General features: G+C 40.6%; 1 protein-coding gene across 1 annotated transcript in view; it reads left to right on the top strand.

Moving 5' to 3' along the window:
* The window catches only part of cdh13 (cadherin 13, H-cadherin (heart)), a 340,521-nt gene that overhangs the window by 75,960 nt on the left and 238,067 nt on the right, over positions 1–26,494 (top strand). Inside the window, exon 2 of the mRNA XM_079346024.1 lies at positions 18,483–18,603. Coding sequence (XP_079202150.1) covers positions 18,483–18,603 — 121 coding nt within the window. The remainder of the gene's footprint in view (positions 1–18,482; positions 18,604–26,494) is intronic.

Below are 26,494 nucleotides of genomic sequence, written 5' to 3' on the forward strand. Positions count from 1 at the left end.
GAAAGGCACCCTGTACCTTAACAAAGGGCCTCTAAGTCTCCAGCTGGACTCTTTCCCTCTGGTAGTGGAATCAGTTAATAAACTGCATTTGAGCTCCTTTTCATCCTTTAAGATAAAGCTGATGATCCAGCGCTTTATGAACACCTACACACTGATACTGGTACTGAGGTTTAAGATGATATTGATAATTATGATGACACTGAGGAAGGATTGAAGTTGGTTAGAATTGTAATAATGATTTTGATGTAGTCTTTGTCGATAAAGTGATGAAAAAACTCTCTATCCTGTGCACCCTTCGGTCACCTCTGTGCACTTCCTGTCAGCTCCTGTGTCTGACCGGACTTGAAGCACTGACTAACGTTGTTTCCTCCCTTAAGATCCTCGCATGTGTTGTTCTTATTTTCACTCAACACACATCGTTTTTCTTTATGTAAATACACTTTATACAGTTTCCTCATGCATTCAAAGTTTCAGAGGTTCACCGATCCCCTTTTTTCAGTTTCATACTGATTCCCATTGATTTGCATTGACACCAATACTGATTCTGATGTGTTCGATATCATAACTGATAGTGTGATTGTTATTGTTGATATCACAAGGCTACACAAAGCTGTAGTAAACCTAGCATTGCATTGCATTGTGCTGGCTTCACAGACAAACAGGAAGCAGCGACAACTTTAATGTTTTCAAAATAGATATTTTAATCTGAAGTGTAAGAGCTGTATGTTTGATCATGTTGAAGGAGCTGATTCAACTCATCTGAACATCGTCATGGAGACGACTTGTTGTTCTTGCAGTTCAGTCTGAACAGCTTCAGAGTGAGACTGTACGAGTGGAGGATGTTAAAGTGCCCATCTATCTTTCTTGATCGCTGACGTGGATCAGCACAGACAGTCCAATGTCCGATCTGTGAATTACGTCAATAACAGATCCGATTCCAATATTAGATTGGATCCATCTCACCTCTAGTTTTAGTGGAATAAACTTTCTCAAAACTATCTAAAGAACAATCAAACAACCAACAAATAAATGATCACTCTGCTGCAAAGGACAAAACATCTGAATACAAGATGAAATGAATTGGTAATATGAAGTGTTTTTGATAGTCTTAATTTCACATGCATGGGTGGAACTTGCTGCTTCCTTTTCTTATTTTATATGATTATATTCCCATCATGCCTCGGGGCTAACAGCATAATCTAATCATCTATAAAAACTCGATCTGCTGCATCCACCTAATTGGTTTTGAGTTATTCTCAAAGCGAAAAAGAAGAGGACATTAAAAATGTTGTGGCTGTGTTTCTTCTTCAGGATGCCATTTGATTACAGCTTGTCATAAATAAAAAAAGAAAAGAACAAGAAAGCTAATAGAACATCTGAATGATGCCAAACTCCTGAACAACAATTAATACATCAGCTGTTTGGAGAGTTTCAAGATCTGCTGTGAAAATACTCACATTCAATTAGAAGGTCTCCATGCATGCATGTCACATTTACACTTAAGGATCAAAAAATTCACATCTTTTAAACTGAGCGATAACTATGCATAGCAAGAGTACGTTTAAAATATGAAGCGGAAATGAATTTGATATTTAAATCAGCTAATCTTTTGCTCCAGTGAGAAAATGTAAATAATGTATTAGTACATGGCAAACATCTGCTCCACATTTGGGTTGTTACTTGCAGCCCATGTTGAACGTGGAAAAATAAAACACAAATCAGTTTATACGTTAGCAGGAATCAAAAGCAAAAACTGGAGCTGGAGGTTAGTAAATCCAAACTCTATGAAGAGACCATCCTTTGGATTACGATAATTCTGGATCATGGTTTATTTCAGAGCCGAAAAGGCAACCTTCAACCTCAATGATATTGCTCATGAAAGTCTCGCCAGGATTACTGCTCAGCCTGTAAAAAGGGTTGTGCAGCATCTTGTGCAGCTCCTGAGATGTTACCCAAGTATGCTGGGTTTCTGGCCTGGCTCTCAAGACCAGCTTTACAAACTTAATTTGAAAAGTTAAAGCAGTGCAATTCTAAATTCAGAGAGAAAATGGGTTTTGTTTTCTGCCGTAACCATTTCCAATGCATTCTGCAAAATCCAAAATGTTTATGTGCAGCTGTGCAGCTCTTTCTATGTGTTATTAATCTGACTAGCTAAAGGTTTGAGTTCTCAGCCTGTGGTGATGTTGATATTTGTGAAGTATGGATATTAGTGAAGTATAGATAGATAGATAGATAGATAGATAGATAGATAGATAGATAGATAGATAGATAGATAGATAGATAGATAGATAGATAGATAGATAGATAGATAGATAGATAGATAGATAGATAGATAGATAGATAGATAGATACTTTATTGATCCCGAGGGAAATTCAAGCATGGACTTCCAGCCGAGGACCAGTTCGCCTAGAGTCTCACTGCCCAGCGTCTGCCGGTCCAATTTTGTCTTTATTTGAGGAGCCTTTACAATCCAACCAGAACTGGAAAAGGTTTTTTAACTTCACCAGTATATCACTGTTTTCTTAAATTGTTCGTGACGTCATGAGGGAGAATGGCTGTTAAAAAATGGTGCTGCAGTCTGGATTGAATGGGTGTTTGTCCCAGCGCACCCTGATTAGAACTTTCATTACTGTCCGGTTGGTGCAGCGTGAGCTGGTGGTGTCTACAGTCGTCGACATGATGGTGCGAGTCCCTGTGTTTGACCTGCAAACAGTGAAGCAGCCCACAGGCTGGATAGAATACAACAATCAAAAATGCGTGCATGGATGACAAACACAACTTGTACACATTCTTCATTCGTATTATATATCAAGTTAATTTGAGCTTTATTTCAGTGCATGCAGAGAAGAACAATTTAGCAAAAGAAGAAGGAAATGAAGTGGGTGTTATCTTGCATCATCTGATTCTGGTTTGTTCTGGCTAATGTTACCTTGTCTAGAACAAATAATGTGACATGATCATTCACTTCCCTGATAACCCGTTGTGGTTCATTAATGTTGTAGCGTAATACAGTCAAAGGGATCAAATCAATGAAGCCTTTTAATGTCAGGAAGACAAATTTTGGGGGGACAGGAGTGTTGTCACTGAGAATGGGGGACTGAGAGTTTCACCTTCTCTTTGCTGTTATTTCACATTGAATCTGCACTTTATTGTGTTTGAAATAGAAGCTGCTCAGAGCATCAGTCAAGGATCACTGTTGTTTCTCCAAGGCTGCTACATTCAGCGCCTCTTACAATTTAACTTGTTAACTTTGCCAGTTTATTTTGTCATATTCTGTCCTTTTGATGCCTTGCTTCAAAACCAAATGCCCTTTAGGTACAAAAATTAATTTGTCTTCATGAAATGTTTTGATCCATAACAACTTAATTTTTTTCTGTAGTTAACGCCATAAGCTTCGATCTCCTGGAATTTTTTAAACAAAATGATTTATATTCAGTCAGGATGTAAAATACCCTCAGTCTTGAGACAGTCCTAATATTTACAATAATAGCCACAAAAAAATCTAATTAATTATGATTAGTTAGTGAACGTCAGCCATGAGTCAAAGTTTAAAAAATGTAATTATTTGATAGCCCTAATTATCACAGAGATTAACTGTGTTTGGCACTGCTCAATGTGTGATATTAAATACAGATCACCATTGGCTGACAGGAAACTCCAAGAACCGCCTTTCACTCTCAACAACTCCAATCAGAGAAGCCAGAGTCACTGAAACAGACTCAGTGAGTGATCAGAGGTTCATGAAGAGGCGTTATGAAGCCAAATGATGGTTCAACCCAACAGGAATGTGGTGGTAAGTCCTATGCCTCCAAACGCGCCCATCTGTCAGTCTAGCTGCCAGTATTTAAATGTATGAGTCACTGTTAACCTTACTCAGAATGACAGAGTTCTAAAATAATAATTAACCACTTTACAGCAGACAGAACCAGGCTATAAATATGGCCAATTCTTTTTAAAAACTGTCATTTAAGTTTCATGTAGCGTCCTTGCCTCTTTCAGACAGCCTCAAGACAGCCAAGGACCTTAAAGTTTCTAGTACTTCCATGGTGGCTTCAGTTTCAAAACCGGAGGTTGCCCCTTGGAAAAAACACATCCGGATCGAGTTTATTTGAGGGTGTATGATCCTAAACCTGGCAATTCCAACTCACGATCAGGAGGGCATTCAAACACTTTGATGAACATATGAAAGTTACTTCACATAAATGCTTCGTGTTGGAATTCTCTTGTGGGAGTGATCTTATAGATTTAGGTTTCTTGTGGCTTTAAAAACATGCTGCTCATTATGACAAGCCTTTCCTTTCTTTCGTGTCTTCCAAGTCAAATGTGTCTTCAATTGAGTACAACTGAAATCACTCAGCAAGAGCTGCAAACACAGCAGCACAATGCCCTGCAGAGAATATTTATCCATATTGTTTTATGTCATGTCATCCAAGGGCAATGGGGCGAGACGGCGTTGCCTTCTTGAAAATAATCTATCCACTTCTGCATCCGTGCTGAGAGTGAGTGCACAGCTGGGAAGCGGCAGGAAATATGATATCTCAATTTATGGCGCACTTTTCTCTGGATCAAATGGGATTGGATGTACTGCCGAATTTGAAAATGTACTTTCCCATACCTCCAATCAGGTTAGGAGCTCCCTGGTGGTGTTCCATCAAAGAATCTAATTTCAGCAGTGTATGGGGAATGTTTTTAAATTGACTTTGTGAAAGCACAGTGTCCAATCTCGTAGGATTTAAAGGCCTGAGGTCTTTGAAATTATTGTTTAAAAGGTAGCAGATTATTTGGTAAAAAAAAAAAAAAATGGTTTTGGAGATAAAGCTTGTTTGCACAAAGTGAGAGAAGAGTGAAAATAGAAATAAACTTGCAGAGTACATAAATCCCGACATGAATTGCTCGCACTTGAACTGTCTGTCTTTTTTCATATCAGCTCTGTGAAGGGTGAGTTTGCCGCTGCTTCTCGAGTGTTTCTCTGTTTGCTGCTGATAATTATGCAAGATTGTTTCTTCACTTTTTTTTTTTTTTTGCCAGAAGAGAGACTGAAACAAAAAAAAAATTCTCCCTGATACGATCTTTTATAACATCTGTCTTCAGTGTTTTTTTAAGCTTACAAGGAAAATGAAGACAAGATAAAATCCTCGAGGTGCTAAGAGTACAAATCGTTTTGTTTATGCTCATACATCATATTTGTCTTTTAAAGCGTGTTCCTCTCAGGAAGCCTCTGCACTTAATATTTGTATTAAGAGTTAGAAGGAATATCAGTTCTGACATTAGAGGAGCTGACTGTGTAAAAAATAGTTCAGTGTTGATTTTGCATCCTATCACAGACGAAAGTAAAACAGTGCAAAGTAAACCAGGATTGTATCGAGTTTTTATTTTGCTCCTCCACAGAGAACAGACACTTTGTTCAGTTTGGACTGACGGCAATTTAAATCGATTTCACTGTCAACAAGTTTTCAAGGAAGGAAAATCAAGAATATCATCCTCGGAAACTTCTCAAACTCCTCCTCCTGCAAAATAAATCTATCTACTGGAAGCAAACAGGAGCAAATATGATAGCAGTAGAGCCCAGAGCTGGAGGAATATGAAATGGGTTTGTTCAATGATTTGTTCAAATAACAAAATAAGGATGACTTTTTCTGGTGAAGCGTAACAGAAAAACCCAACTTCTAAAATTCCATCAGCTTTGTAGTGTGTAGGTTTCTGACTTTGTGACTGCCCCCAGTCACTGCAGGAAGTTTTTCATTCGGGAAAAGAGAGGGACAGATGAGGAACGGCAGAAAGAGCCGGCACAGGCGGAACATGAGGAGGTAAAACGAGCGAGTGGGAGAGTTTAAAATCAGTCACATTTGAGAGATAGATGCAATGGGTTTAATGATTTGGTCTGTTTTCAGAGTTTGGATTTCTCATCTCGTTTCAGTTCTTAATTCTTCCCGAGTGTTGCTTGTTTTCCTTGTGTTTTTATCTTTCCTAGTTTGGTCTTCAGTGATTCATTTGGTCATTTCTTATTCTTGTTTATTCTTGTTTGTCTCGTGTGTATTGTTTTGTGAGTTCTCTGTGTCTTTTGTGTTTCATGATTTACTTATTTGTCCTTGGTGTTTCTGGTGTTGTGTTCATTCCTGCCTCTGTGTTTTCGCCAGTCCTGATTGCTCTGATTCTTCTCACCTGTGTTTGATTACCCCGTGTCTATTTAGTCTCAGTTTTTTGTCCCCTCTGTGTCACATCTTTGTAGTTTGTCAGAGGATTACGTTGGTTGGATGCTACCCGTGTCTTTCTGGAATTTCTTTTTTGCTTCCTGTGATTATTTGTAGTTGTACTTGTTGTAAAGGCCTCATATTCACTATTTCTTGTTAGTTTCACACTTGGGTGCACCTCCTTAGTTATAAAGAGTATGTGACAATGGGGAGTATTCATTTTTTGACAGCATCATGTCCATGGAACAGTTTCATGGCTTTATTCATGTTTACTCAGAGTACTCTTAGTGCTGTCAATATTTCAAAGCATCTCCTGGGATCAGTTGTTGGTTGAAGACAACAAAACAAGTAGACTTCTTCCTCATGAATTAAATGTCTTTTCAATATTGTTTGCAGTTCACTTATAAGAAGAAAATGTTTTTAACTTACTTCTAAGTTGACGCCAAGGCTGGCAGGGAATCATGGGAGGGATTCATTCTGCTCCTCCACCCTGGACGAAAACACTTGTTGACCATAATGAAGAAGAACGGGTGAAACCGCCCCTGAGGAAGAAAACATGTTTACCACCAAGATAATGTATCCGGCTGTAATTTACATGACGTCTTTATCACAGCAGCACAAACAGCAACAGAGTGGCAGCTCTCAGACGCAGCTCCCTCTTCCTCTTGAGGTCTTTGCTGTACCATCCGGTGTTCCCATGGCAACTCTGTCAAGTCGACCGTCACAAAAGACAAGTGTGGTACAACTATAAAAGGAAGGCTTTGATTTCTGTTGGAAATATTTAAGTTAATGTAATTGGTCAACAACACAATATAAAACAGGTTTAGTCAGTTTTTAAATAATTAAGATTATTTTTTGTGAATTTATGTAGCGCATATTATACATTTAATTGTAAGACCAGCTCCATTTACTTCAGAAAACACAATCTTACTATGCATAACAGGTTTGCCATAATCCATAAAATCGTCTTTGTGAGCTCTGACTATGTTAAACATGTAACACACACACACCTTTCATTTAGTGGATGTACGCGTCTATCCGCTGGCTGCTGCTGCGTCTTAGACTAAACAAAAAAAAGTAATTTTATATCCTCAGTTTTTAGTCCAAACACAGCGCTCTGTAATGGAGTTTGTTCTGCTTGTTTGGAGCTCCAGAGAAAACATACCTGATGTTAAGTAATGGACTGCTGCCACATACAAAACAGTAGATGCAGAATATATACCGACAGAATTCGAGTGAGGCGAGAAAGTCAAATCACCATTTGATGGAAAGTATCCATTCACATTAAAACATCAACTTCATGACCTTTTTTCTACATGAAAGTCTGTAAAAAACTTGAGTTAAGTAAATGTTTATCAAGATAAATCGTCTTCCTGTTTGTGCAGCTACTCATGGTGCCTTGATGCACTCTTTAAACCCTACCTTCTTTTCTGCACAGAGACATCTTTACACATTGATGATACATTTTCTATCAATTTGCAGATGGGGGGTTAGCTGCATGGATCTCTGATGAATTGACCACCAACACATATTTCTTTATAAAGTCATTTTAAACATAAATAATAAACCCCTTTTATTTTGGTAATTAATTCAACAATGGTCTCTTACTATTTCTTAGGTCACAGTCAAGATTTCTAGTTTGTGGAAGAAAACAATCTTCAGTTCAAAAGTTGTGTGCAGTAATTAACGTAATTCTAAGTAAACATTAGCAAACGTGTCAAACTGGAGGAGGAAAAACCTTGCTTCCTTTTCCGAGTTGGCTCAGGATCTTTCTGCTTATGCCCTTCAGTTAAAGTAGTACCAATATTTGCTTGAGCGAACTTCACAGATATACATACTTGTCATCAACAATGGACAAGAAAGCAAAAGTGTTCTTGTTCACTTTCCAAAACTTGGTCCTCGGTGGATTACTTGCTAATTGTCACAGCTTCTTAAAGTTTATTAAATAATCACAAGTTCTAATGGAGGTGTTGATAGGCTTTTCTCCACTTTTGGCGATGAGCAGGATCGGTAAGCTGTTGACATAAATCATCAACACATCGCTTGAGAAAAAGGTATGAGTTGGAACACATGCATTTTGACAAAGTGAAATGACCCGCAGAAGGTGAAAAATAGAAGTGAAACAAGAGGTTAGACAGAAGGAATCAGCAAAAAAAAAAAAAAAAAGAGTGAAAAAAAGAGAGGAAGAAGAGGGCAAACTGAGACGTGTTAGGAAAGCAATTAGGAAAGTGATGAGAGATGGAATCCCGCTTTAAAAGGTTCTGGCTCAGGTCAAGTCAAGGTGGAGGGAGGAGTGCTTGAAGAGAGAGTATCAGCAGCAGCCCCTTACTTTTGATGAATGGAGGTCAGCGAGAGAAGGAGAAAGGTAAGCTGATAAGGACAGATAAACTGTGAGGAGAAACAAACACAACGCTCAATCCTTTACTGCAAACGACAACAAGACCAATACATGTGTGCAGCCCACCAGCTGCCCAGCTACAGCTCCAGACACAAGCTGAGTGATAATGCAAGCTTCATGAATGTGTGTCCATAAACTCCTGACTCACCGACTGATGCCAGTATCCGATACAATTGTGTTTAAGAGCGGCTCCTGGTTTGACCATTCAAACTTGAATTGTGTTACAATTTGCAGCCTTTGTCGAGTAAAGTGCGATAGCATCACCATTCTCAAGTAGCCTGAAAAGGTATAACCTCCCTGTCAATACGGCTGCATTTTAGCCGCAGCAGCCTGTGCCTTGCATCGGGTATCCATCCGTCACTGATCGACCAGCACGATCAGTGGGAAAACTTTGCTGTGGCCGACTCGAACAAAGACAATTAAAAGTCACTTGAATCGATAAAAAAAAAACCTCACCTTCATGTTAGACAAAAACACGACTTTTGAGGCGAAACGTGGTCTCTAGAAAATCTTACCTTGCTTAGATTGATGTCACAAATCCCAACATGGAATAAAGTGCATTCTGGGTACACTGATGCATCAGTTAAACATCTATATTAAACCTCTATCTTTGGCTGAGTGCAAGCATAGGCCAATCAGAAGCTAGTGTGGCATGCACTGATGTTAGTTGTCAATACATACCATCAATTTAAAACAGCCAGCCTGCCCGACCGCTGACACAGAGGTGAGGTTTTTCATTCATCTGTTGCTGATTTGCACTGATTTGTTTTCAAAAGCTCAGATCAACAACATGCAGTTTATACCATATGATAGTCACTTTTCCGGATGTCGTACTTATAATAATTTGAGCATATCCAAACTCATTTACAAAAAGAAACACAAAGATTCATGCAGAAGTTATAAAATATTGGATCAGTATCTGGATTAGCAATCGGCTTAATCATTATTTTAAATCATCTCAGCAGCAACCTTGACAACCATTGGAATGCATTTTGATAAGCAGGTGTCTGCAGCTGATGCTCTTGTTGTTCCCCTCTCTTGCTCCTGTGAGCAATGTGTTAGGTGTCATGAGGTGGACGTTTTGACTAGCTTGCCAGCCAGTGAAGGGATTTGAGCAAAGGACACGACACTGTCAGCTCACATACCTTGGACCTCTATACCCAACCCTTAAAGGTGTTTGATTTGCATCCCAATTGGCCTGCTTGAAAAAAATGTAACGCCAAGTCAAATCCACTTCATAAACCTTGAAGAGAAGTGTTCAGTAAGTGTGAACCAGAGTCTGAAAGCTCTTCAGGGGCTTTGGATGAGTCACCCAGTAACTTTAATTTATGTCATCTACTCCATCAGAGTCGGAGGTTTTTGATGTGTCAGAGAAGTATGCTAGCTGTTAGCTCACCTGTCATCTAAGCTCTGATTAGAAAGACTGTAGTTTGGTAAATACATGTCTGGTTTCAAGCTCATGCATTTTTCTGTGACCTTTAATCTTCTGTGTGTCGTGGTTTTCTTTTGAGGATGCAGATTTGCACTTCCGGTCCTACTCAGCTGTAAACAATATCAGTATAGTTTGATTCCAGAGGATTAGTTATGTCATAACCTGACCTGGATTCCCATGTTGACTGCTGGCTCTGTTAAAGCGGCACGAGTTGGCTCGTTCTTAGCATAAACACATAAGAGGATTTTCAGCTTGGTTTGCACATCAAGACGATATGGTCAAACACATTTGACATCAACATCATCATCTCTTATGTGTAACGCTATGACAAACGTTGCAATATTAGCATTTAACTATTGTAACATAACATTTGATGACTAACTGGGCGCCGTGAATCCAACCAATCTCATGAGTTGCCCTTCTAAAGAAGCTGTAGGTCACAGTCAATCTGTAACTCAAGTTTACTAATGAAAACATTCACTGCTGTTTACCGGTTTATCGATATTGGAACACCATCTTCTCTTGTTCCTTGTTATTTTCATAATTTAGTTCAATTTTATTTGTCTCTCTTGTTCAGTTTCTGCCCTCCCGTTGTTTTGTTGAATCTCTCTTTTATTATACCTGAATATTACATTCATTCAGTGACAGCAACCACCCACCGGCAGCAAATATGCTTTTTCTCCTCCCGCTCCTCGCTCGGCTACTCCTCCTCCGTAGTGTGCTGTGTGTTTACTGCTTCAGTGTTGTTCTACAGGCCCAGCAGGTGTGGCCAGAGTTCGGCAGCACAGGCCGGGAACCAGATGGTTTCATGACTCAGATGCTCCATGCCTGGCTGACCTGCCAGCTGCAGGTGTCTGACGTCCGGCATGATTGATTCTCTCTCTCTCTCTCTCTCTGTCTCCTGGCTCCCAGACTCCTGGATGTAGCCAGGCCTGGATGGGTCAGCCAGACCTATAGTGAGGTGTGTGCACTGACATTTACCTTGATGGCGAAGAGAAGCACTGTGAGATTGAGGAAGGGGAATGTGGAGTGGAGAAGGAGCAGCATCGCCTGGATGAAATGTCAGCCTACTGGAAATGTGTCTGGCCGGCTGAATTGTTGGCAGACTTTCAAAAGTGCATGCTGAGACACAGAAACATTCACACACAGGAAGAAAAAAAACACACTTGTGCTGGCTTGCAAACCCATACACAAATACTCAGATGCAATATCGGGAAAACATGCACGGAGCATTGTAATACAGCTCCAGACCCCAAGCTAAAAAAAAAAAAAAGAAAAGTCGGTGTGAAGGTCATTGAGTCTTATTCCGTTTCACTGAAAACAATTTGGGACAAATTGCTGATGTATCCCTGACTGTGCAATTATCTTTTTTAAAATACAAGTTTCAGGATATTGAATAAAGAGAGACAGCCTCGGGCTAAAACACAGAACAACAAAAAATGGTTGTTGTAATAATAATCTAATCACAGCTCATTGTTTTGTTCAAAGCTTCAGGCTTTTACTTGCCATGTGCAGCTCGGTATAAGGACCTGACACTAACACATTGTAATAACAAAGACAGTAGACTTCTTTAAAGAGAAAGATGTGATGGCCCTGAGTAATCTCCATCCCTGTTCTTCCAACTGTCTGACCAGGTTTATTCACTCACATAGTGTGTGTTCGTACAGTACACTCCCACATGAATGCTAACAGCTATAGCCTCCCGCCCCCACGCTCTTCAACAAATATCAGGCACAGCGGCCCCCTCCGTCTCACCGTGGATTCTTGAGGCCGTATTGATTTCTACCAGAGGTGACATTTACTGTGCGCTCTGCCAAGTCATTGCCTTGATCACCTGACTGCTCCTTCACACTTGAACTGCATCAGATGTCAAACTCTCAAGTGATGAGCTGACCCGTTATTGTTCCTCCACTGTGAATGTAAGTTGACCTACATCATATCTACAACAGCAACAACATCGGCCAGAGGCCACTCAGACGTGTCCTCCATCATCTGCCCCTCTCGTTTGAATCAATACCTCTGCTCTGTACATCAGCTTGTACACGTTTTACTTTATTTATTTACAACACAGAAAAGCACTTGTCATTTAATGATGATGATGATGGTGTGCTGTTTTTCTTTCAAATAAATGCATCTAACCCAGCTTTTGTTTCATGCACTTTCTCTGCTGGGAAAGAATCTTATGGTGGGAAGTCATGGAGTAGATGCTGAAGGTAGGGTATAGATCTTTTCTCCTGATTGAGCATGCTTTGGCTGCACTTAGAGAGCGAACATAAACCTATAGACCTGCACTCCAAGTGGTTGTCAATAGATGTATTTATTTCACCCCCTTTCAAACTAATCTATACAAAACCCGTCCTTCCAGGGCTCCTTCCATTTCTATTTTGGTCTTTTCTCACCGATAACAAGACTGATTTATTGTGTTCAAGGTCTTTATTTCTCAACCAGGAATACCCCTAGTTGCTAGGGAATATGTGTGAAGATTTGAAGTAACTCGGCTTATTTAATTTGAGCGTATATTGATGATACACATCCGGTCAGTTGCAACACCTGAGCAAGAAGACAATCTGGCTCCCACATATATTTTTATGATGCGGCACGGATGGGCAACACAAAAAGGGCCACAATCAGTTGATTGTCACTGCCAGGGGGGCAAATTGTATGATACAAAAAATATAACGGTTAATTATGTCTAAAATTTGAACTCTACATAAACCAGGGATCAATAATTGTTTTGGAGCTATTTCTGGTTTTCATGATATCATCGAAGATTTTATCGGGTTTTCTTTGAGACCTGAGGGCCACGTGAGGGGGGCCACATTTGGCCCCTGAGCCGCCAGTTGCCCACCACCGATATAAGGGGTTTAAAGGTAATTCAATTCAGGGTGTGATATTAATGTGAGGTCTCTCCTGCACTGTGAACGTAATGCTTTGGGGACAAAGTTCAACAGTAACTGAGGTGTTACAGGGGCGAGACAGGACCGGGAGAGGAACAGTGACTTCTCACATGATGGAAATCAGAGCCACCAATAATGCTATTTTAAAGAAAATCTACTGTGAGAGTATTTTTGACTAATTTTCTGGATTTTTGTCTCTTCACAGTTGGCCCCTCTCTGCTCTCTCCCACGTTGTCCTCACATTCTCCAGCATGTTACAGATTTATTCATCTCTTTGGCTCAGTGTTGATCACCTCATTAAGCGTGTACACAATACGCAGTTTTCTGTGAGTCCAGCTCTGCTCGAGCATGATAATTGTTCCTGCTTGAAAGATATTGTTTTGGTGCTACTAAGGCTCTTTGTTTTCTCTACACTGAACCTTACTAATCCCTGTATGTGGCACTCTGCTCTGACAAAGTCACACTGAGCCGATCACAGCAGAGCATTGATGCCTTCACAAAGACATTAAAGACGGGAAATATTCTGAAGCTGAAACTAACATGAATCAATGAATTGCTCTCATTAGAGCCGAGACTCAGGAAGATTTTTTTTTTCTTTTTTTTGTTGTTTAAGAAAGTGTTGATTGTGTTCGACACACACTGTTGCATCACAGCCACATTTAAGCTGCACCGCTTTTCCTTAAATGAACAGAGCTCTTTTCAGTAAAGTAAAAATAAAGCTGAGTGCAGTATAATTAAAAGTCTTAGTTCGTGAGGCAGAGAGCTAAAGATTGTTAGAAAAGGTAAACAGAATCCGATAATTGGTTAGCGCATCAGGACCCAGGGAACTGTGATTTGAAGCACACATAATTTCAAGAGACAAACTGACAGAGCACATCTCCCCTCCATGTTGGATTAATAAGAGCTCAGGCAGGTGAATGAATAAGCAGTCAGCAGGTAGAAACCACAGGGATGAAGGAGGAGCAGCTCAGCGCTGACACCTCGTTTGGAGTGACTGTTATCTCTTTTGGCATCTACAGCAGGACAAAGGTGCAGAACATGTAAATATATTTTAGTCCACTTTGGAATTAGGTTGGGAGGAGCAGACGCAGGAGGACTTTCATCCATTTGGGCTTTGTTTCCTTCGACAGTACTCAAATGGTGCATGTTGTTAAGGCCACCACTGGAACTATAGAGTGCTACTGGAAACAATGTTGAGGTGTTCAATACTGACATTTAGGGATCGAGACAGAGTCAAGACCAAGACCATTTTTGAAATCATCCACTCTCGCAGCAGGCACTTCACTCAGATGTAACAACGGGAAGTCATTTATGCTTTCTCCTTTCTCCTTCCAATCTTAGTAATGATGTGGAAAAATAGCCTTTTATTGACCGGTCTTGATTTAAAAAATGGAGTCAGTCCAGACTGAGACCGAGACAAGGCCGAGTAAAAATGCATTTGATTCTAAGACAAGATCGAGACCTTCAGAAAGTTTGGTTAACTTACAAAACGGATGTGGATGTTTGTCTTTGCTTTTCCTTGCAGCTGCATGAAATCCTACTCTGCATGTAGTAGCTATTAACACGTTAATAAATCAGACCCTTTCATGTACAATGCATATTGAAAAAGTAAATGAACCACGCATGCACACACACACACACACATTTAAAATAAGCCACAAGAAATCCTTGATGGTTCTCCCTCTGTAAAATAATGTCCACTCGCAGTGTCCCTCTGTCCTTTGAGATAGGATTTTAATTAATTTGTCTCGTATGAGAGGGAGTTTTCAGAGCTGTATAATGATGAGAAGCCTTGATAAAATGCCTCAATTCATTCTGTTAGGCTTCAGTGCTATAACCTTGATGTCCAGAACATCCTTTAATGGTTTCCTGATGGGGAATATAGCCCACAATGATAGTCCCCTTTGCTAACAACATTGTCATTAGCATTGCGTAGCCTTAATGCTTTCATTGTCCTACAGTGAGTCACTGGGGCTGGATTAATATGTTCCCTTAAATGGGCATTAACATGTTAGTTCATGTTGTTGAATCCTGCAGAGGGGTTATATAAAGAGTGTTTGCAGGTAACATCGGTTATGTGCACATCATTTTATACGCGTGTGTATGTGCATGGCTAAAGCCTTTCAGTCGGGCTTTAGGGGCATTTTAGTGAACTAGATTTAGTTTATGGACCAACGAGCATTGTGTCCCGTCTTGTCAGGAAGCCTTGTGATAGAACTGATTAACCATTTTGACATCAGCAGGAAGAGCACTAAGTCCCCCGGGTGCAGTGATTACTTTGCAGGGACATTACATGTAATGACCTCTACGGCTGAACGTCTGCCAAGGCTTTTTCATCATGCAGACAGATCTCCATTGACTACCTAAACACTGCTCTGTGAGAGTCTTGTAACTCACATGATGTATCATATAACTGTCATTCTAAATGAAAGGAAACAGGTCACGTCTGTAGAGTTCTCTGTTACCTCTGGAAAATGTTCAAGGTTCTATTGGTTGCTAATAAAATGAAGTGGTGAATGCATAAATCACTGTTAATTAGCTTTTAGCGTCTGCCAGTCACCATAATAACAGCAGATGTTACGACATGGAATAAGCACGGCAAATGTTGCCTCTAATGGAAGATGCTTTTTCAGGCTTTAAAAAGCCTATTGAATAAGAAGACAGTTGTGAGTGTGTTTTTTTGGGGGGATTTTTGCGCAGAGCTCTTCTGCATCAGGATGAGAAACACTCAATATGACTGATGATTCTTTTCTATTGATCTGGGTAATATTCTTTGACGGGCTATTGTCTACATGGAAATTGTACTTTGTGCCATTTCACAGTATCTTAATCTCAGACTGAATGATACTTCCTGCTTCTTCAGTCTGAGTGTTATATCAAGAGGTACTTGTGGGTGGTGGTGTTGTATTGAACTGTAGTTCAATCATTGTCAGATGGTGATAGCCATTGAAAGTGAACCTCCAACTTTATAGTGTCGCCATATGTTAAAGAGATAAAGGACAGGAGGCCAAGACTTCCTTTTCCAAGCGCTGGTCAGTGTTTGCAGTCAATGGAGTTGCAGTTGAGCGATGCTGTCCAATAGAGCTTTCACACTTGCAGAAATCCCCTGAAAATCTCTGAATATCTCCCCGAGGAGCTGTATACACGAAGGGCATCAGCCAAATGTTTTTTGCTTCGACTTCATCCCGAGCTCCTCCTGCTAGACCGCTAGGATCTTTTCGGCAGCAAGTCTTAATGAGCTGATGTGAGAACGCCGCAGGATATTCTCAGGAGAATTCACCTCAAGCCAATCGGAGGCGGGCTGACAACTATATCTTGTGACTGCTTCAGGGTGCATAGTGTGTATGCATATTACCACTTCAATCTTCGTGCACGTAATTTAAAGGCTGCATTACGTTTTCTGTTTGCCAGCATGTTTTTCTTAGCTCTTTTGTTGATGTTGTCATTCTGTTGGACTACATTGATATGAAGGTGAATATTATTGGACTCTGTTGCGTTGTCCCCACTCTTCCATGTCGTTTTTTTAAGTGATTCTTACCACATACTATCGAATGCTCAGTTCACCTTCTCTGCAAACTATAGCCTCAATATAAAAAGATCTTACTTAAGTAAAAGCTCTGTAAGTGCTTCATGTACTGAAGAAAAAAACATTTTCTGTATGACTCATCAGAAGAGGTGGAATGAATATATGATAGACAAGTTCCAATTAATTTCCCCCTTGTTATGTTCTCTTTATCTCCGGAGGTGTTGCTTGAAGAAGGGTCAAAAAGATGTGAGGATGAGCAGCTGGGCTGTCACTGGTTAATACTGTGTGCAGATGGCTCCGCTTGACAGATGTGTATCACATCAGAATAGCAAATAGTGTTTGCAGTTACAGCCCCGGCTAAGTCATGATTAAGCAGCAATTATTCCTGCGACACCCAGAGCATACAATTAATTTAATCAAATTCTGATTCTTTGAATCTGGACCTTTAATAACAACTCTTTGAAAAAAATAGACCTTAAATCATGAATCCAGAATCGTTTTGAATCGAAAATCAATTCTAAAAAGACTCCGAGCTCTAATGTGCTCTGCTTTTTAATCACATGAATTCAAACCTTTTATTTCTAGTCTCTAAACCTTAACCAGCTGTTTTTTTTGCTGTTCATGTCTTTGATTCACTTCTAATTTAATATCTAAAAATGTATTCATAATAAAATATTACTACAACTAAATTCAGAACAATAAGGAGCAAGTGACCCATGCAGACATCCATATAGAAACTCAATTGTAATTTCAAACAGAGAACATTAGCACAACAAAACAAGCTAGTTTCCTCCCTATGTATCAGCGTGCCAATGCAGCCTTTAATGAGTTTACTTAAATGTGTAACCGGAAGAATCATTAATGGCACACACACACACACGTTTACATTAAGTCCCTGATGAAGTCTCAGATCCAGGTTCATTATAGTTCGCCTCAATCCAGTAATGATGCTTCAGTAAGAATTTAAATGTCTTAATCTTTGTCTTTATCTTTTTCAAAATTGGCAAAATCATTAAAATCACATTTATGTCGCTGATGAACTTTTACCATTTTTATTGTGATATAAATGTAAATAAATTGTGCACAGCATTTTTCAGGAGAGTTGATTTCACTGAATAAGAAGAGATCTTTAAAAAAATCACGTATATGAAAGCTGTTCCCCATCTTGAGTTTCTTGAGTTGGGCAGGTGGGATGACGAGGGTTTACCCAAGAAGAGCGTCTTGGTGGGAAACATGTTGGCTGGTTCAACAGATTTTATATTCATATTATTGTCACAAACTCCTCTTCTCTTTTGTTTTTGCATCTCTGCACAGGTCTGATGTTTCAGCCTGACATTCCACTGACAGCTTACAAATGAATAAAGACAGGGGACGCCAGTAGCCTATTGGTTAATATATGCGCCTTTTTCAATTCGTAATTTTTAATACATGTTCAATAAAGTGATTATTATCCGATATCCTGCCGTGTGAGAGGTACCCTGAAGACGGCACACCACTCTGCTGTCACGTAGAACGAAACGACGGAACAACATCAGCAGTAAAATGAAATGTCGCTCACCTCCAGCTTGTTGCCTTCATCGATGGCGTTTCCTGTTTTCTCTGTGAATTGTCTGTAAAATTGTCCAAAAGCCATCAAGTCATACCATTCCCCTGCCTATGGTCCGCCATGTTTGTTTAACCTGAAGATGACTACAAGAGATTTTACAGATGAGTAGTTTACAGTCTGTCTGTGTGACGCGCCATATATGGTCATATTGTTGCTCTCCAGTTTAACTGTATTTGTTTTAAAAACTTCCAGTGAGAGTCTGAAAATGAAGTAAAAGTACATTGTGTTCTCTTGTCATGGTTTAGAAACGTGTCTCTGCAGTTTCACTATCTGCTGCAGCCGCATGTTGTTTATTTAGAATGAGTGAGGATTAGCTTTGTTTCTATTATTTATTTAATTCTATCCACCTGTCTGTGCCTGACAGGTTTATCTCCACAGAAACCATGTGCTCATGTTCATTCTTCTGACCTCTCCTTTGTCATGTGTTGCAGGTTGCCTGTGTGGGCGGCAAAAAGGAAGTAGGCCACGAGGCCTGTGTGCCTGGCTTCCAGGTCAAACACTACCAGGTGGCGTACAGCGGACCATTCCAGAAGGGCCAGTCGCTTCTACAAGGTCAGATTACATTGATGTAACAAAGTTTGGTATTTATACTACGACTGTTCCTGAACTCTCTGGAGGTTGCTCTCTCTCTCTCTCTCGCACCGAACGATACGTCTGCCTGAGTGGTTCCTGAGGGTTTGAATGGCGACCGATACAAAGAAGCAGAACAATCAGGTCGAAGCTTAGTGTGTCTGTGCGTGTGCGTGTGCAGGTTGTTTTGAGTATTGCATTCATTAGAATTCTTGTAACAAACAGGAGAGAGAACAAAACAACATCAACAACATCATCTGTTTGTAAATGTGTTATTCTCCTTGATTGGAGGGTATTTACAGATTCTATCGTCGTCTTTCGTTCCTCCCCTGCAGAACGCTTCGGGCTGCTCGCTTAACTGTGCGTTTGCTGTGTGCCTTTTGGCCTTGTGACTATTCTGCTGGAGCTTTTTCACTTACCATGCCTGAGTCTACTGAGGCCCCCAGAGCACTCTGTCCCACACTGCCTTTGGGATTTTTATTTTCCTTTTGGATGCAGAAATGTTTGATCTCAGCAGGTTTGTAATCACAACAGTCGAGGTTTGAGAGGAAGGTCTCTGGGTTCAATGCTTAGTGGTCATTTCTCGTCAAGCCTCTGTTGAGTTTCTCCACCAGTTGGGAGGCCACCCTGTCACGCTTTTCCTTACTGCAGTGGCAAGTCAGATTCCCAGAGGATTCTCCACTCTAAACTCCATATTGCTGCCACAACTTATTGGTCCAGTGTGCTCCTGTGGGACCCCTCAGCAGCGCCCCCTGCACAGCTCCACTCCATCTCCTCAGAGATCAGTGATAATGCCTGCTGGCTGGTCGCCTGCTCCCTTTCGGCTTGAGCGGGAGTTATGGTTTCTGGCTCGTCTCTCCACAGAGATCGACAAGGTGCAGTCAAGTTTTACAACCAAGCCGGAAAAGTTTTCACTAATTTATTTGTTCAATAATTCATTCACTTTTTCACCGAGTTGTTGTGCTTTTCTCTGTTTAATATGATGAAATACAACAGCAATATGTAAATTCAAACAGGAATAATTTATAGATTATTAATGCAGTCTGTCAGTAACTGTGGAACTTGTTTTCATTCCCCGCTCATTATTCAGCTTTCACTATTTATTTCATCATTTTACTGTGTTCCTGGGTGTTTCAAGGCCATATTGCTTGAATATCATTACCTGCTTCAATGACTTGCACAATATGCTGTATCTGTAAACACAGAAGTTACACATCTACTCCTTTCATAGTGTGTCATGAGGCAGTTTGATGCAGCACACAGTTCCACCAATACACAGCTCCACTGACCGAAAACGCATACCTTCCTATCTAAGGGGCAAAATATGACAAATCTGAGCACTTTCCCCCTCAATCTCTTTTTTTTCTCCCTTTTCAGTTTTATTGTGTTTGATTCGGTCAGCCACTGAGGCATTTTGTCATCTGGAGGTTCAGCGGCGCGTGTAGTTGGTGACAGAACTCAGTTCTGCTTTAGCGCTCTGCTCCAGGACGACAGAGTGCTTCTATTACCTTGAATATGCTCCTGTCAGCAGAAACACCTTTCACCATGGGGGGTCCCACTGCTGACAAGCAATGGACAAAGCACTGACATGCTTGTGCTCACACATGCACTCACTGTACACACACACATACAGTATACAAATCTGAGACACACACACAGATTAAAGCTTTAATGTCTACGTTACACTGTGCCTTTGATTTATGATCTCACACTGCTGCACAACAGAAACAGTACAGTTTGTTTTTTACTGTCTCTTGAGAATTCAAAGCACTTGCAAAAAAACAACAATCCAACAGCAGGTAGTGAAAGTGCATGCACAAAACAATAAGACTACATGAACAACATATACTGTATATAAATGTGCATGGGAGGCAAATGAAGCACATGAATCCATGAAGCTTACAGTTTGAAATATTGATCAAACCTGTGGTTCAGACTGTGACACAAGCAGCACAGGAGGGAGAAATTAAAGTGGAAGAGAAAAACACATTCGACAATTTCCCCTGTTGGTTTTGATTTCTGAGAGAGGATTGACATCATTTTACCTCCTCACCATTCGTTTTGTTAGATTTGAACCAAATGTCTGCAGCGTGAGAGCGTGATTCATGCAGGGTGCCAGAGGCTACAGCCAGGCACAGTGACACATGCAGATTTATGTAAATTCCTCTCAGCCCTGTGCCACCTGCTGTAGACCTCCCTGTGTAATTACCAGTCGAGGGGGCGGGCTGCTTGCGAGAGATACCTGTTTGCAGAGACCCGGGTTCAAGGACATCCATCTCTGCTAATGGCCACATGGATAAACAAAACAAACCCATACACGTATAGAGTGCAAACATTCCTCATGTTTGGTTCTTTCATTCAGTTCATGCTGTTCTCTTTCACTTGTCTAACTCCTGTGTATGCTACCCATTTGTCTCATTTCCACCCATCGGTCCATTTCCTCTTCCTCAGGTAATTGTTGCTCACACTATTCAGGACATGTTTCTCTTTCTTTCGAACCTGCTGACCTCACAAACTTCATCATTATAAAACTTTAACGGGGATGGGCAGAATTGAGAGCTGATTTGTGTGTGGACAGAGTGGCTGTTACTGCAGACTCTGGGAAAGCAAGAGTCCATTGAATATATTCGAATACATGTTTTTAAACAGGAGACGTTTATTTGCGAGGAATCGTTTATCCATTTGTGATGCATGAAAGTACTCTCCTATTGAAAATAGCTAACAGATCGCACAGTCAATAAAGTGCAAACAACATGTTACTTTGCCTTTTGGAGGCAGATGTGCAGTTGGTTTAGTGAAAATATTCCATGAAGAGTCTGTATGGTGCGCTTTATTTTCAAATTGACTGGGTGCTCGGCGTAGAGTCTGGAGGTGTCGACATTGTGTATTTGCCTTTTACCTTTGTGTCCAGTGAGAGAGACAGAGATTCTCAGACACACCCCTATGTTGGATGCACGTTTGCCTAGACCCCCCCTGACTATTCAATTTGCTTCTCTTCACTTGCTATGCCTGTTCTGAGTAAAATATTTGATGACAAATTTGACGAATGCATTGGTCTGTGACCTTCCTGGCCCCAAGATGTCACTGAAACCGCTACCCAACAGTCAAGAAAAGCGGAAGCAGTTTTTTTTGCAGTAATGAATCAGATACCTTTTGAGTTAGAAACCGCAGGATACCGTATTACTTCAATATTGTCTAAGCCTAGTGCAGTGTTGACAGAACCCGACCCACAGGGATCCTGTGGACATTGCAGCTAAGACATACTCCATACTGGATTTCATGCGCTCCTTCTGAAAGCCTAATGCACACTTAATTTTTGAGTCTCGATATTTTTTCTGTGAAATCTCTTTCGTTCAAATATCTGAATGAATACACTGCTGTTTCTGAGAATTTCACATTAAAAAATACGGTCTGTTCAGCTGCACTTCTGGATTTAACTGCAAAACAATTAACCTCATACTGCGAACAGCCCACTGTTTGATGTGAAAACCAGCCTGGACCAAATTGAATTGAATATTTGAATACAAAAGACTACATAGAAAACCCAGCGAATGATGGGGTTGATTCTTGGGTAAGAGGTTTTTGACCTATAAGTGAGTAATGCCTTCTCTGATGAATAATGAATAAGATTTTTATTTCTCTGACTCATCAACTATCTGCAGTAAAATTGTCCTTTATTTGCTCTGAATGCTGAGCTTCCCGGCTAACATGAAAATCTTTTTAAGAAAACATTCTTTAGAAGCACAGACAAAAACAACGTCTGATATATGAGGGCTTTACTGTGTTTTTATCTTTCAGAAATGGATAATTACATGTAATTTTCCAAATACCAAATGTTTTCCCTGAGTCGAGGTGCATAATGCAGTCGAGGCGTGGGCTGACATTTACTGAACGATAAATTAGGTTCTCAGCTTGGAAAAGTTTCTTTCTTCATTCTGTCACTCAGCGGGCTCCATCATGACACGGAGAAATAAAGCAATGAGATGTATTGATTTTCAGATGGTGTTATAGCTCACCTTAGTTTTGCAAGCTGTTTCTTTGTGCCTTCTCCAGGAAGGCAGTATAGTTGATGCAGGTTTCTGTCACCAACCAGGCAGGCTGTCAAAAATAATGGCTCTTTAAAAAATGTCAGTAATGCCGTTGCTGTGCAGGAACTGGACTTCCCTAAGAACATTTATAAGCAGGAGAAATGCTTTTAACAGAAGCAATCCTAAGAGGACATTCCAATCTGTTAATTCATGCAAACGTGCTTTTGATTGCATGGCACACTGGGACGCTATAGGGCTTACAACGCTGACAGCCAATAAAATGTGGAGAAGGAAAAAGGAGACCATCCTTATCTGTTTCCTGCAGAGCAAAACCATGGCTCTTTGAGGCTTTTCTACAGTCCTACCACCAAACATGATTACTTCTAAAAACATGAGAGCCTTTGGCCAAATTGCATCACTCAGCTCCTTTAATTATGCATTCCTTAAGATGTGACTTCAAGATGTACACCTGAAGCAGGAGGTGCTCTCCGGGCTTGGCCTCTCTGGCAGTGAGAGTTGCACTTCCTGCAGCTGTGTGTGGAGGAGCCGCACTTCTGGCTGGCACGAGGCCTGAGGCATATTAACTACACTCAACTACACTCCTTACTGGCACAATTCTTACAATGTCTCTCACTTGTGCTTCCACCAACTTTATCATCAAGGCAATTAAAAAGTACTTGAATTCTGACATAGCTTAGTCGTTCTTTATAAGTTGGACAAATGGAACCGCTCTTTAATTTGTCACATATTGCATTTCTCTGACTCGACTCGGCTCTCTTAGGTTGGCTGATGAAGTTTGCTGTCATTTGTGCTCATAGCACACAATAGTGTTGGTCAGGGAATGTATTACATTGAAAATACACATCCTCCCATGTGTACTACACACACTCAAGACGCATCTTTCATCAAATCTTCGACCATGCAGCATATGGAAGATGAGTTTAGTGATTTATTGCTGCTTTAAAGGTTGCACTTGTTTCTCATACAGCTGAATGTTCCTTTTCTTTTCTAGTCATCTCATCATGCATTACTCACTGCAATAAAGTTAAAGCATCATTTACATTATGTTAGCCATGTTACTTCAAAAGAAAAAGCTATCATATGTGTCCTACTTAACAGAGAATTACAACGACCCAGGCGTTAAATTTACCAGTTAGCATAGTAAGAACCCATTTTAGCCAGCTGTTTATTGCTGTTACTTAGTTAAATGTCATGTTTCAGGCCCCGAGCCAAAACTTCAGCAAAAGTCAATTAAAAAAGTAATTGACTGTCTGGAGATGAAGCAAGGTTTCAAAACAGTCTCTTCTCACTGTGGGTAAAGCTCTGCTGCGTCCCTCACTTTGCTGCCCTACTTTCTATATTTGGTACAATAACCTTCCCTACACTCCCCTTAACCCAACAAAGCCTCACCCAGTGCACCCTAAACGACCCACTGACTGTCATCCAGAGATTTCACATGCTGGTATGATGCTCACCTCTGTCTGCATGGCAGGGTGCATATCCTGATCATGCCACTCTCATGCTTGTAATAGTGAAGCATTAATCACCCTCTGCACCCGGCGCCGCCACAACCTGCAGCTTCTTTCCGGTGTATTTATAATTCCACCATAAATCAAGGTGTGCTTTGACAAATGACTGTAATTACAGAACCAGCCATTACTAGTATGAGTGTGCATGTGTGCATGTGTGGCCTGAATGTAAGTGTGAGAGCAAGTATCGTATGCACAATATTTTTGTATGAACCGGGATGAATAAAGAATATATGTGGCTCCCAGGTGGACTTCTCTGGCTCACAGCTACACTGCATGCTGTATATGATGGTTGTAAACTAGCTTTATAAAACCAGATTCATGGGGATATCCTGAGCAGACCTTATACAGTCTTTGACCCTCCCAAGCCTCCATATTGTTTATTCTCTGCTTTAAGTTGTCGTTTTTAAGTCCGTCGGTGGAATAACGAGCCTGATTTATAGTAATAATAGCATATCTTGTTCAGCATTCACATGGATAGCTCACCTTTCTATCAGCACATCTGCTGCTGACTGTGAACTGGCGTCTCAGTCCACTGGCACATAAACTGGCATCATCAGCCATGAGAGACTGCCTGTAGAGGCTGCAATCACCGGACCTCAGGGGCACAGAGACAGTGGTGCCAAGACCCCATCTGCAATCATGCCGCAATTGGCAACCATTTGATGTCCTATCTCTCTCTGTGGCTGTCTTTCCCAGTCTGTCCCCTGTCTCATCACTTTCACTTCCTCTTTTTACAGCCTGAAAAAAAAGATCACTTTTGCTGCCTTCTTACTCAGATGATATTTTCATCTCAAATGCAAATTGCATTACATCTGCTTGTCTGTCTAACAAACATTATTCACGACATTCCTGGAACAAACAAAAAAAATATTCCACATGTTTAATTCAATGCCGCCTGTTCTCTAAGAGGGAACTTATCAATTAGTAACATGATGGTTTTTAATTGCAGCTTTGAAGGACTTTAGGGAGCAGGTTTTGGCAAGCAGACGTGAACTGTCAGATTTAATTTCACATTATTCTGACCGGACGTGAGCGCGTCTGAAAGAACTCAAGAGCCCGTTTTTATCAGCTGTAAACTGCTTCGGACTTGTTCCTGGATTGGATGTCTCTTTTATTCAGCTTGTATTAGAAATGATTGTGTTTTTGCTGTATCGTAAGTACACAAGTTCTTCCTGAGGTTCGAGTTACTGTAGAAAACGTCCTCCTGTGTTGCTACCTACATAGAAGCATCAAAGGCTTTTCGTGTCACCAGGGGTTAGCAGGTGGGTGTGTGCTGAGGGGATTAGTGAGCTGAAAAAGTTAGTGAAGATAAGAAAGCTTCAAACTGCAAGCAGCAGCATGTGCCCTTTCCTTTTTTCCTTTCATTTATTTTTTACAGAAGAATCTCTGCTGGTTGCTGTCCTCAGATCAGTCAACACTAAGATCTCCCATTAATGACAACAGAGTCATTCCATGCCAGTCGGTCCAGTGCTCCCCACCTGACCATCTCAGATGTTGATGAAATTTGGTATACAAGTTGGTAAATGTTTGCTCTGTAGGTGGTTTGTTTCCTGAGATACAGTACTCACATTTTTCCCCCGAAACAATGGACTGTGGAACGGCCAATACATGAAGACATTTTTAGAAGGCCTTTACTCAGTGGGTATGTGCTTTCCTAAATTTCAAAAAGGAAAAGGATTTCAAAAATAAAATTGGTTTTGACATAGGTGGTTTAGTTTTTGCACAAACTGAGATTTAAAACAGAAAAAAAATGACACTTGTTTCTGCTCATTGTTTTAATCACGGTAGAAGCATTTCCTCTCCAGCTTGTTTACTTTGAGAGCTGGTTGAGGAATGATGATTGGTGCTCTGTGATGTGCAGAATGTTACATACATACAGAGAATACAGGAGTGCATGCCAGAAGAACAAGCAGGACATTGCTGTGTGCAGGACAGGGTGCATCTGCTGCGAGGAATAAGTTCATCTCTACAGAGTAATCAAATTGCACAACAAACTGAGTCACTGTAGGTGTCTCTAAAGGAATAGTCCTAGCAATCCGTTTCAATATAATGTGTCAGCTGTTCTTTGTCATTGGAGTGCAGCTGTGCACCACTGCGCACTGACTTGCATGGCCTGTCAGATGAGTTTCCTGGATGGAAGAGTCCATACTATTTGAGCTTGTTAAGGAAATCCAGCGTACAGGTTTTTTTTTCCTTTTTTTGTTTGTTAAGAATTTGCCTTTCACACATACACACTACACCTCACAGCATGAGATTATCTGTGTCAGACTCGCTCACAACCAGAAACAGTGTGTTCTGTTACGGTGAAGCCGT

This window comes from Symphodus melops (genome assembly GCF_947650265.1).
Source record: "Symphodus melops genome assembly, chromosome: 6".
Lineage (NCBI taxonomy): Eukaryota > Metazoa > Chordata > Actinopteri > Labriformes > Labridae > Symphodus > Symphodus melops.